This window comes from Scyliorhinus torazame, chromosome 9 (assembly GCF_047496885.1).
Source record: "Scyliorhinus torazame isolate Kashiwa2021f chromosome 9, sScyTor2.1, whole genome shotgun sequence".
In the NCBI taxonomy this organism is placed as follows: domain Eukaryota; kingdom Metazoa; phylum Chordata; class Chondrichthyes; order Carcharhiniformes; family Scyliorhinidae; genus Scyliorhinus; species Scyliorhinus torazame.
This window is the reverse complement of record NC_092715.1, coordinates 35,115,134-35,128,416: the sequence shown is the minus strand read 5'-3', so window position 1 is coordinate 35,128,416 and position 13,283 is coordinate 35,115,134. Positions and strand designations below refer to the sequence as shown.

At 49.0% G+C, this 13,283-nt stretch overlaps 1 protein-coding gene across 2 annotated transcripts in view; it reads left to right on the top strand.

The window, feature by feature from the left end:
* Nucleotides 1-429: 429 nt before the first annotated feature.
* Nucleotides 430-13,283, top strand: part of hpgd (15-hydroxyprostaglandin dehydrogenase) — a 146,533-nt gene continuing 133,679 nt past the window's right edge. Inside the window, exons 1-4 of one of the 2 annotated variants that reach the window (XM_072515778.1) lie at nt 430-730; nt 3,689-3,812; nt 5,111-5,217; nt 10,115-10,211. In XM_072515778.1, coding sequence (XP_072371879.1) covers nt 593-730; nt 3,689-3,812; nt 5,111-5,217; nt 10,115-10,211 — 466 coding nt within the window. In that variant the 5' untranslated portion in view covers nt 430-592. The remainder of the gene's footprint in view (nt 731-3,688; nt 3,813-5,110; nt 5,218-10,114; nt 10,212-13,283) is intronic. The other variant, XM_072515777.1, reaches the window with a different exon arrangement.

Sequence of the window (13,283 nt, the reverse complement as noted above, 5' to 3'; positions counted from 1 at the left end):
CAGCACCATCTTCTCAGGGGCAATTAGGGATGGGCAATTAATGTTGGCCTTGCCAGCAACACTCGTCCCTAAAATATTTTTTAAAAGGGTGCCAGAAGAGAATATGCTGGAAGAACATGCACACCCTTTATAGCCAGAGATGTTGGTGAATGGAGTTCCTCACAGTGACAGAACTCTCCAGCTTGCGTGTCTTAACATCGCTCTTTTTAATCAGATTTTGGACGAGCTCGCTTAAATGTCATTACTGCAGTTTTATTAAGTTGCTGCACGGTTGACTATTTCACTCGCGGCTGGCTGACACAGATGGAGAGAAAAAGGGGATGGTGCATGGTGAACGGGGTCCATGTTGCACAGTGGAGGGAGGGAGCAGTGATTTTGGAGGGCTGGGTAGTGACATTCACGCTGCCTGTTACCTCATTCACTGATCAATTGTTTGCACTGCACGTGATGCAAACAATAAGGGAAGCTGAGGAGAGCAAACACTGCGCGACAGAGAGGGAAAGAAGTTGCTGAAGTTTGCACAGTGACTGGCTCCCTCGCTCGCTGCCACGGGAAGCTGGGCGCTGCGCTGCTCAGTCTCTGCTGGGTCTGGATGGAAGGCAGGCGGGAGGAGCCCGCAGATCCCGGGGACACCCAGATGGACCTGACTGGCAAAGTGGCCCTGGTGACAGGAGCGGCTCAGGGCATCGGCAGGTCGTTCACTGAAGCTCTCCTCAGACACGGCGCAAAGGTACAAACAACCTGAAACTGAAAGAAGCCGAGATTAATGCACTGTCTTGTTAAATGTCATTTTTAAAAACAATTTTCTCTCCCGTTTTCGCGATCACCCCTCTCCTGCTCCTCACTCCCCTCTCCCCCTCACTCCCCCCTCTCACCCTCACCTCCCCATCCCCTTCACTCCCCGTCATTCCCCATCTCTTTCACTCACCCTCATTCCCCTCACCCTCATTCCCCTCACCCTCATTCCTCTTTCACCCTCATTCCTCTCACCCCATCCCCTTCACTCCCCTTCACTCACCCTCATTCCCCTCACCCTCATTCCCCTCTCACCCTCATTCCTCTTTCACCCTCATTCCTCTCACCCCATCCCCTTCACTCCCCTTCACTCACCCTCATTCCTCTCACCCTCATTCCCCTCTCACCCTCATTCCTCTCTCACCCCCCCCCCATCCCCTTCACTAACCCTCCTCACCCCTACTCCACTCTCCCTTCACTCCTCCCACCTGCCTTACTCCCCACTTTCTCACTCTCTCGCCCCAACACCCCCTCCCCTGAATCCCCTCACTCCCCCTTATTCCCCCTTATTCCCCACATGCTCCCCCTTATTCCCTTCTCGCTCCCCCTTATTCACCCCTCGCTCCCCATTATTCCCCCCTCGCTCCCCCTTATTCTGCCATTGCTCCCCCTAATTCGACCCTCACTCTCCCTTATTCCCCCCTCGCTCCCCCTTATTCCCCCTTCACTCCCCCTTATTCCCCCTCGCACTCCCTTATTCTCCCTTGCTCCCCCCTTTTCTGCCCTCGCTCCCCCTTATTCCGCACTCGCTCCCCTTTATTACCCCTCGCTCCCCCTTATTCCCCCTCGCTCTCCCTTATTCCCCCCTTGCTCCCCCTTATTTTCCCTCGCTCCCCCTTATTCCCCCTCCCTCTCCCTTATTCCCCCCTTGCTCCCCCTTATTTTCCCTCGCTCCCCCTTATTCCGCCCTCGCTCTCCCTTATTCTGCCTTCGCTCCCCCTTATTCCACGCTCACTCCCCCTTATACCCCCTCGTTCCTCCTTATTCCCCCCTCGCTCCCCCTTATTCCCCCTCACTCCCCCTTATTCCCCCTCGCTCTCCCTTATTCCCCCCTCACTCCCCCTTATTTCCTCTCGCTCCCCCTTATTCCGCCCTCGCTCCCCCTTATTCTGCCCTCGCTCCCTCTTATTCCATGCTCGCTCCCCCTTATTCCCCCTCGCTCCCCCTTATTCCCCCCTCGCTCCCCCTTATTCCCCCCTCGCTCCCCATTATTCCCCCCTTGCTCTCCCTTATTCCCCCCTCGCTCCCCCTTATTTCCCCCTCGCTCTCCCTTATTCCCACTCTCTCCCACATATACCCCCTCACTCCCCCTTATTCCGCCCTCGGTCTCCCTTATTCCGCACTCGCTCCCCCTTCTTCCCCCCTCACTCCTCCTTATTCCCCCTCGCTCCCCTTTATTCCCCCTCGCTCCCCTTTATTCCCCCTCACTCCCCCTTATTCCCCCCTCGCTCCCTCTTATTCCCCTCGGTCTCGCTTAATCCCCCCTCGCTCCCACATATTCCCCCCTCGCTCCACCTTATTCGGCCCTCGGTCTCGCTTATTCCCCCCTCGCTTCCCTTTATTCCCACTCGCTCCAACTTATTCACCCCTCACTCCCCTTTATCCCCCTCACTCCCCCTTATCCCCCCTCGCTCCCCCTCATTCCCCCCTCGCTCCCCCTTATTCCCCCCTTGCTCCCCCTTATTCCCACCTCGCTGCCCCTCTTCCCCACCCCCTCACCTGAAACCCTCTGTCTTCCCCCTCGCTCCCCCTTAATCCCCCTCACTCCCCCTTATTCCCCCCTCATTCCCTCTTACTGCTCCCTCACTCCCTGCTTCCCCTCACTCCCACTCCCTCCCTGCCTCAAACCTCCCTGCCTCTAATCCCCCTCACACCCCTCCATCAAAACCCCCTTTCCCCCTCACACCCCTCTCCCCCACACAACCCTCTGCCACCTCACAACCCTCTCCCCCTAACAACCCTCTACCCCCTCCCCCTCACAACCCTCTGCCCCCTCACAACCCTCTGCCCCCTCCCCCTCACAACCCTCTACCCCCTCCCCCTCACAACCCTCTGCCCCCTCACAACCCTCTACTTCCTCCCCCTCACAACCCTCTACCCCCTCCCCCTCACAACCCTCTACCCCCTCCCCCTCACAACCCCCTCCCCCTCACAACGCTCTACCCCCTCCCCCTCACAACCCTCTACCTCCTCCCCCTCACAACCCTCTGCCCCCGTCCCCCTCACAACACTCTACCCCTTCCCCCTCACAACCCCCTCCCCCTCACAACCCTCTACCCCCTCCCCCTCACAACCCTCTACCCCCTCCCCCTCATAACCCCCTCCCCCTCACAACCCTCTGCCCCCCTCCCCTCACAACCCTCTGGCCACCTCCCCCTCACAACCCTCTACCCCCTCCCCCTCACAACCCTCTACCCCCTCCCCCTCACAACCCCCTCCCCCTCACAACCCTCTACCCCCCTCCCCCTCACAACCCTCTGCCCCCCTCCCCCTCACAACCCCCTCCCCCTCACAACCCCCTCCCCCTCACAACCCTCTGCCCCCTCCCCCTCACAACCCTCTACCCCCCTCCCCCTCACAACCCTCTACCCCCCTCCCCCTCACAACCCTCTACCCCCCTCCCCCTCACAACCCCCTCCCCCTCACACCACTCCACCCCCTCATGCCCCTCTCACCCCATATACCCCCTCACACCCCCATCACACTCGTCTCATGCCCTTTCCCCGCGCACCTCTCTGGTGCCCACCTCACTCACTGCCCCTCCCACTACTTCTAACTCCCTCCTCCCCATCACCCCTCCCTCCTTCCCCCCACTTCTCCTCCCTCCTCACCCTTGCTCCTCGCCCCCCTGCCCTTGTTCTCACCTCGCTGCTACATACCTTTCTATGACTAGGTGGCTCTTGTGGATTTGAATAGAAGTATCGGGGAAGACTGCAAGAAGGCATTGGATGAGGAATTTGGGGCTGCTAACAGTTTGTTCATCACATGCAACGTGGGATCAGAGGAACAATTAAAATGTAAGTGGATCAGGACATGGTTGGCCTCTTAAAGCAGTGTGCAGATTTTAATATGATCCTCCGCAGTGTGTTGGATTTATAATTGTGTACTGATTCAGTATGTCATTAACATATCCTTTGCTAAATTTCAAATATACACACACACACACACACATCCAAGATATCAGTACATCGACCAAATGTAATCTCATGGATGTGAAACATTCATTTCTAAGGATTCCCTCTTTATTTCCATCCATTTAAAATGACTGAGGTGTCAGCTCTGGCTGATTTGGAGTGCGCTTGCATCTGAGTTGCAATGTTCTGGGTTGAAACACCACGTCAAGGCTTGAGCACAAATATCAAAGCTGATGTTACAATGCGGCGGCATGGTAGCACAGTGGTTAGCACAGTTGCTTCACAGCTCCAGGGTCCCTGGTTCGATTCCGGTCTTGGGTCACTGTCTGTGCGGAATCTGCACATTGTCCCCGTGTCTGCGTGGGTTTCCTCCGGGAGCTGCGGTTTCCTCCCACAGCCCGAAGATGTGCAGGTTAGGTGGATTGGCCATGATAAATTGCCCTTCGTGTCTAAAATGATTATGTGGGGTTACTGGGCTACGGGGATAGGGTGGATGCGTGGACTTAAGTAGGGTGCTCTTTCCAAGAGCCAGTGCAGATCGATGGGCCGAATGGCCTCCTTCTGCACTGTAAATTCTATGAATGCGGCACAAAGGGTGTTGTCATTTGGATGAGAAATTAAACCGTGGGCCACCTGCCCCCTCAGACCAGACGTTATTTTGCAGAAGAGCTGGGGAGTTATCCGTAGAGTCCTGGCCAATATTTATCCCTCAATTAACAACATCACAAAAATATATTATCTGATCATTATCGCAGTGCTGCTTGCCCAGTAGCGCGGCCAGACAATGGAGAGCACCCCGCCTCTGATTTGCTGGCACCCCCCCTGGGGTCTTTCATCATGGGGACAAGGCCTGCTGCTATCTAGTTAAGTGCCTGGCACCAAGGGTGGTGAGCCTCCCTCAAAAATGAGGCGACACTGGGATCTTCCTGGCTTTTTGCCCAATGTGAGGAAAATCTGTTTGACACAACAAATTGTGTAGGATTTGGAATGCACTGCTTGATCATGTGGTGGAGACAAATTAAGTACAGTAGTAACTTTCACATGCCAATTGATAAATACAGTGCAGTGATAGGGGGAAAGGGCAGGAGAGTGGGGGCAGTGGGATGTACAGGATTGCGTGTTGAAAACGCTGGCACATACTCCTGTGTTGTACTATTCTGTGATTTCTGTCTTGCGTTTAGGTGCCTTTAAGAAGACGATGGATTTCTTTGGAAGTTTGGATATAGTGTGTAACAATGCTGGCATAAACAATGAGAACAAATGGGAGCAAACAATCACCGTCAATTTGGTAAGAAAAGATAGGTCTTGAGTACACTTGTGAGCTCACAGTTATCATTATCCCTGGTTGATAAAGCAGAAACCAATCTTTACTTTCTAAGTCCTCATAATGGCTTCTAAATTGCAGTGATTGTATTTTTAGTCCCGTATCCTGTTGTTTTGGGGTATGTTGTGGACTCGTTTAAATGGATAATTCTCTTATTATTTATGACTGAGAGTAAATTTCAGTCCTCATAATTCAAGCTGGTGCTGAATTTCAAGGCAGGTTTTTTTGGGAACGACGCCACTAAATTAATGTTGGCTACTCTCCATGCTGTGTGATTGATAATTCAGAGTATAATATCCAGGCTTGGGCTGACCAGTGGCAAGAAACACTCATGCCACACAAGTACGAGGCAATAATATTCAACGTCATTGCCATCGCTGAATCCCCCACAGTCAACATCCTCAGGCTTACTATTGACCAAAAACTGAACTGGACTAGCCATATAAATACTATGGCTACCAGAGCAGGTCAAAGGCTAGGAATCCTGTGGCAAATAACTCACCTCCTGATTCCCCAAAGCCTGTACGCCATCTGCGAGGCACAAGTCAGGAGTGTAATGGAATACTCTCTACTTGCCTGGATAAGTGCAACCCCAATACTCAAGAAGCTCAACTCACTCCAGGAAAAAGCAGCCTGCTTGATTGGGAGCCATTCCACAAACATTCACTCCCTCCACTACCAACGAACAGCAGCAGCCGTGTGTATCATCTGCAAGATGCACTGCAGGAACTCACCAAGATTCCTTCAGGCAGTGTCTTCCAAATCCACAATCGCTACCGTCTAGAAGGACAAGGGCAGTTGACACAAGGGAACACCACAACCCACAAGTTCCCCGCCAAGACACTCACCATCCTGATTTAGAAATATATTACCGTTCTTTCACTGTCACTGGGTCAAAATCCTAGAACTCTCTCCGTAGAAGTATTGTGAGTGTACCTATACCACAGGGACTGCAGCAGCTCAAGAAGGCAGCTCAAGGGCAACTTGAGATGAGCCAGAGAATCCAGATGAGCCACAGCCCAGAAATCAATTCTTTAAAAAAGTATTTTATCAACGTGCAACAAATTTACACCTCAAGCAAAGTTCAGGATCAGTTAATTCTCGTTTGAAAATTGGTGCTTTCATGCCACTGTTTTGTTAACTGTGTCCAGAGTTACCTCTGCTATATAGCTGCTAAGCCCCTGTGATATTTACTGGGGCTGATTCCTCCCTCCCCTGGTGCTTTGCCTTATTGCGTGCTGAATTTTGGTCACCCAGGAAGGGCAGTACTCACTCATGCTCACAAGCTGCAATTGCAGACAGATACATTTAAGCGTTGTGAGAAGTGCAGTTGGCTTTGTGGTCCCGGCATTGCATAAACACTCTCTGAGGTTTTAAATCACCCTTCCAAAAAGGCCCAGCTGGCACATTTTAAGTCTCGAAAAGCGAAATCATGGGGATGCTGCAAACCTGAAAGATAAACAGAAAGTGCAGGAAATACTCAGCAGGTCTGCGAAGAGAGGTGAACAGTGCATAGAACATAGAAAATACAGCACAGAACAGGCCCTTCGGCCCACAATGTTGTGCCGAACCTTTGTCCTAGATTAATCATAGATTATCATTGAATTTACAGTGCAGAAGGAGGCCATTTGGCCCCTTGAGTGGAAAGAGCACCCTACCCAAACTCAACACCTCCACCCAACACCAAGGGCAATTTTGGACATTAAGGGCAATTTATCATTGGCCAATTCACCTAACCTGCACATCTTTGGAATGTGGGAGGAAACCGGAGCACCCGGAGGAAACCCACGCAGACACGGGGAGGATGTGCAGACTCCGCACAGACAGTGACCCAAGCCGGAATCGAACCTGGGATCTTGGAGCTGTGAAGCAATTGTGCTATCCACAATGCTACCATGCTGCCCTTAAGAACAAATAAATCTACACTATATCATTTTACCGTAATCCATGTACCTATCCAATAGCTGCTTGAAGGTCCCTAATGTTTCCGACTCAACTACTTCCACAGGCAGTGCATTCCATGCCCCCACTACTCTCTGGGTAAAGAACCTACCTCTGCTATCCCTCCTATATCTTCCACCTTTCACCTTAAATTTATGTCCCCTTGTAATGGTTTGTTCCACCCGGGGAAAAAGTCTCTGACTGTCTACTCTATCTATTCCCCTGATCATCTTATAAACCTCTATCAAGTCGCCCCTCATCCTTCTCCGTTCTAATGAGAAAAGGCCTAGCACCCTCAACCTTTCCTCGTAAGACCTACTCTCCATTCCAGGCAACATCCTGGTAAATCTTCTTTGCACCTTTTCCAAAGCTTCCACATCCTTCCTAAAATGAGGCGACCAGAACTGTACACAGTACTCCAAATGTGGCCTTACCAAAGTTTTGTACAGCTGCATCATCACCTCACGGCTCTTAAATGCATCTGTTCACGTTTCAGGTCTATGGCCTTTCATCAGAACTGGGACAAATTGGAGATGTAATGGGTATTTGCTCGGTGGGACAATGGGCAAAACAAAGGTCTGTGATTAAAGTGGAAGGCAGGAGAGATTAAATTACAGAAATGATGTCTTCCGAGGTCAAAATTATGGGTGTCGGAACAAGGAAAGAAACAGAAGATGTGCTTACATCTACCCTTTGGTCCCTGGAATACTAACGCTCCTGTTATTCAACCTTTCCAGTTTCCCACCCTTTCACTGACCCACCCTTGGTTCAAACCTAGTACATTTTTGATGAAAAGGTCACGGTAGCACAGTGGTTAGTATAGTTGCTTCACAGCTCAAGGATCCCATGTTCAATTCTTGGCTTGCGTACTGACTGTGTGGAATTTGCACTCTCTCCCCGTGTGTGCGTGGGTTTCCTCCGGGTGCTCCGGTTTCCTCCCACAATCCAAAGATGTGCAGGTTAGGTGGATTGGCCATGCTGAATTGCCCTTGGTGTCTAAAAAGGTTAGGTGAGGTTACTGGGTAGGGTGGAGATGTGGGTTTAAGTTGGGTGCTCTTTCCAAGGGCCGATGCAGACACGATGGGCTGAATGGCCTCCTTTTGCACTGTAAATTCTATGATCTATGACCCTTTGTCTCTCCACGTTTTAAGTGGTTAGCTCTGCTGCCTCACAGCGCTAGAGACCGGGTACAGTTCCAACCTTGGGTGTCTGTGTGGAGTTTGCACATTATTTTTGTGTCTGTGTGTGTTTTCTCTGGGTGCACCGGTTTCTTCCCACAGTCCAAAGATGTACAGGTTAGGTGGATAGGCCTGACGAAATTGCCCCTAGGTGGGGATAGGGTGGGAAAGGGACCTCTTTCAGAGGGTCAGTGCAGACTCGATGGACCAAATGGCCTTCTTCTGTGCTGTCGGGATTCTATGATTTTAAGCCTGGCTCGAGTGGAATTGTGCATGACACAAACTGTCGAGAATCTTATGTTTGCAGCGAGCTGTTGCCACATAGGACTTGAGTCCACAGTATTGCTGTCATTGTAAAAAGTTGGCATCTCGGCAACAGCTAGTAGTATGATGATAATTAGAAAACATCTTAAATAAACAGAAAAGCAACGCCAAAATAAAGACAGAGCAAAATTTGAACTCATTTGAGATGCAAAATACGCTGAATAGTACGGGCGGTACGACGATACCCTGGGTTAACGCTCAGTCAATTCCAGCCCCACGTGACCCGGAATCATTCACTAATAATACTTAAAAACAAATACTCAAAGTCTTTGATCCTTGGCTGCCCAATAATTGCAGTCACCAGGTTTGTAAGTTTAAACACAATTACTGTTTATTTATAACAAGAACTACAATGAAATATGCAGCAAATACAACTGGTTAACTATAAACTAATTCCAAACTCTCCACTTTAACTTGCCACCTCCACCCTTTTTTACACACACACACAAGACAGACAGACACAGAGGGGTGGAAAGGGTTGAAATAAAAAGCAAAAGGAAAACAAATGTTTGTTTTAGTTGATGGTTTTTAGCACACATTCCTTCACAGAAAACTTACAAGTTAAAGTCTCTGTCTGTGGCCTGTAATGGTCTTCTCTGTAGTTTAATTCATCCAGATTCTCTGCAACTTCAGAACGACAGCAGTCACAGCCTTTCTGGAGAGAGAGTAGCAGGTTCTGGTCTTTGTTTGCAGCCTGTACTGGCTGTTACAGGGCAGAGTACAACCTTTTGGGCCCATTCATTGGCCACCTGCCAATCAATCAACCTGACTCTCACCATATCTCTCTCTCACTCTCTCTCTCTCTCTCTCTCTCTTTGGTGCCAACAATTCGGAAGCCTCCTGTTCAAACCAGCAGGAATTAGTATTCTCCCCAGGTAACCTCTGAATTCTGCTACTTGACATAAAGGTACAAGTCCATTAATTATCCATGGATCAAAAATCCCAACAGCAAAATAAAAGAAAGGGGAAATTAGAGAATAAACAGGAAGGGCCCTTACAGCTGAAATCCCAACATACACACACACATCTCATGCCTGGCTTTCCTTGTGTGAATTATCTCCAATCTGCCAATTTACCTGTCAATACAAACCAACTCTCTTTATCCTCAAGACTTCTCTGAATCTTGAACATTGATTAAAAACCCCTCAGGTTTCCCTGCTCCAAGGCATTCTACTCGATTTTCTCCCATTACTGAAGTGTCCCATCCCTGCTTAGGGAAAATAAATCATGCCATCCTATGAACCATATTCCCCACACCTGATTCCAGCAGGGTCACACGTGTCACTGTTCGGAATTAATTGTCTACATCAAAGGTTAATGGGGGAATCCATCTCATCACTGACTACCTGAGCCAGACTTGCACTTTATCAGCAGGTAACTGAGCAGATTTAAAATAAGTTGTACTTTCTAAATGCCAGACCTCGGTGATAAGAGGAACATACATAGCTCTGGAATACATGAGCCGAGAGAATGGTGGAAAAGGAGGAGTTATTGTGAACATATCATCTTTAGCAGGTAAGAAAGCATCTCTGACGTTTCTCTCACAACGGAAATGCCACTGTCGAAGCAGTTTATTGAACAGGAACACAATTCTGCTGAAACGTTACAAAGAATGGTGTACTTTGTCATTGAGTGAAGAGTTGTTCGTCCAGGGGAAAAGAGGGGCTGGTTTAGCACACTGGGCTAAATCGCTGACTTTTAAAGCAGACCAAGGCAGGCCAGCAGCACGGTTCAATTCCCATACCAGCCTCCCCGAACAGGTGCTGGAATGTGGCGACTAGGGGCTTTTCACAGTAACTTAATTGAAGCCTACTTTTGACAATAAGCGATTTTCATTTTCATTTCATTTTCAATTGCATTGGTTGCAAGTGGAGTGACGTTTGGGTAAAAATCCCAAATTATGGTTCTCTTCCCCCCCCCCCCCCCCCCCCCATCCCCAACCTGCGATTTCCTATTCATTTTAATGGATGATTGCAGGATGCAAGAACTGGCGTGGAATTTATTAGGTAGCTTATCACTGGGGGAGGGCGGGCACAGTAATTAACACTGCTGCCTCACAGCGCCAGGGACCCGGGTTCAATTCTGGCCTTGGGTGACTGTTTGTTTGGAGTTTGCACTTTCTCCCAGTGTCTGCGTGGGTTTCCTCCCACAGTCCAAGGATGTAGAGGTTAGGTGGGGTTACAGGGATAGGGCGGGGGGAGTGGGCTTCGGTAGGGTGCTCTTTCAGAGGGTCGGTACAGACTCGATGAGCCAAATGACTGTTTTCTGCATTGTAGGGATTCTATGGATTCTTTTTTTCAGAGCATTCAAAGCTCTCTGCTTCGATAAGTGCAGGTTGAGTGCATGCAGACTTTCTGATTTGTATTCGTGAAGCACAGGAGGAGCAGAACCTTTGCTCCCACTGTGAAACCTTAGAAACCAGGTTTTAAGATGGAACCTGTCTGAAAAATAAGCATCAAGGTGGAGACAAAAAATTATGTAATGTTCAAGACTGAGTTCCACAGCATCAAAGACCGAAATTCAGGCAAAAAGATTCAATGGAATTGGGTGAAGCCTAAAAATTAAAAGATATTGCACAGAGATGAATTCAGGCTGGACTTTCCGCTTGGCAGGGCATTTATTGAGTTGGGCCATTTCACGGTGCTGTTTGTGATGTGTTGGGTACTCTGGATCTGTGGAGACTGCATTTACCTCAGCAGTAACATAGACAGGCTACCAACACTTGTAATAGTACAACTCTATTTTATTTAACTAAGAGCTGTTAAACATACTTGCACTGTGGGTCGACACTTTGTTGTCAGTCAATGTTGTAATATTGACTGAAGACCTATGCCTAACCTGACCAGCCTACACTGCTAGCACATGGTGGAGGTTTGTGCTACTGACTGCGGACTCTGTCTGTCTCAGAGGCTGCATCCCGAATGAGCGGGAAAACTAGTGCCCTCTGTCTTTCTCGTGACCGTGCCCTAACTGGCGATTGGCGGCTGTGTTGTGTGTGTTGATTAGTCTTGCAGTGTGTCAGTCAGTGTGTGTCTCTGCACCATCATATACTGATGTGCATATTATGACAGTTTGCGAGCTGCGAACCAGTGCAGGTGTGGAGGTGGGTTGGTCAGAAGACCTGCCTTGCTTCCCGTTGACAACAGCATAGCTCCTAGATTGTATAAAGTCCTCCTAAACATCACCCCTCACAATGGCAACAGCTGTCTAAATGGTAGAGTACTCTCTGAGATGGAAAGTACAAAAGGTGCTCATTTCAAAGCAGAGAGCCTGCCAATCATGGAGAGGAGCAGTTGGTTAGATTTAATTTTCCAAGTGTCAAAAGCACTTTTGTTTTAAACAGCCATAGCTATCGCTCAATTTAAATCACAGTACAAAAGGTGGCAGCGCACATTGGCAGGATGTCCTGTAACATTTTTGTTTCCTGCGCTATTTGCACTTTCTCCATCAGAAAAGTACTTCAATGAGGATCGAGGTACTTTTAAAGGAGTGATCCCTTATGATGAAGCACTGCATGAATAAGAATTCTACATTACAATATAGCAACTAATAACATGTGAGGTGTGAAAAGATTTTACAGCTGCCTTTCAGAAAGGTTCTGACTCCTCAGCAGGCTTTGTATTTTCTTAATGAACTCTCAAATCTGGCGTGCCTTTAATCGGCTTCAAAAACTCTCCAGCGCCAGGCGCAAATGGTGTGCTGGAGGATATCTGACTTTTGTCCTCCATTTAAAATGGGGAACCCAACATCAACAGGGAGTGGGTGTTTGTTCTGCGCAAAAGGTATTCCTAATCAAAGGAAAATAGCGCAGGTTGAGGAATGCTGGGGGGAAACTGGATTTCCTCAAAAATAATTCAGCCTGGCCGCTTGTGCACTGAACGGGGCCTCCGAATCTTGAGAAAAATTCAGTCCAAAGTGAATAGAATTGATTGATCCATTACTTGAAAGAAAATGGTTACAGGTTAATCAAAATAAATTAAAAGCATGTGTGAGTCTCTTAAGATGGCGAGAGAGCTACTCAAGGAAACAAAGACCGTCTGAAATCAAATAATTTTAAAAAGCTCTGGAAAAAAACGTGGAGAGCAGCCGTGTTGCAGGCTCCTTCCCAATAGCACCGGGTTAGAAGGACTCCCCCCAAGTGTCTTGACTCTGAGATACCAAAAAGCTGGTTGCAATCACCAGTAGCTCTGTTGTGAGGCAAATTGTATTCAAATCTTTGGCTTCAGTGAAATAAATCGCTTATTATCACAAGTAGGCTTCAAATTAAGTTACTGTGAAAAGCTCCTAGTCGCCACATTCCAGCGCCTGTTCGGGGAGGCTGTTACGGGAATTGAACCGTGCTGCTGGCCTGCCTTGGTCTGCTTTCAAAGCCAGTGATTTAGCCTTGTGCTAAACAGCCCGTGTCAGCTTAGTTACTAACACACTTGCCTCGGAGTCATAAGATTGAAAGCCCACTCCAGTGGTTCGAGCACGGCTGTTGGATGAGGTATTAAAACAAGGCCCCATCTGCCTTTGCAGATGGACATAAAGCGCCCAAGGCACTGTATTAAAGAAGGGGTGGAGAGTTCTGGGGCGGGATTCTCCGTC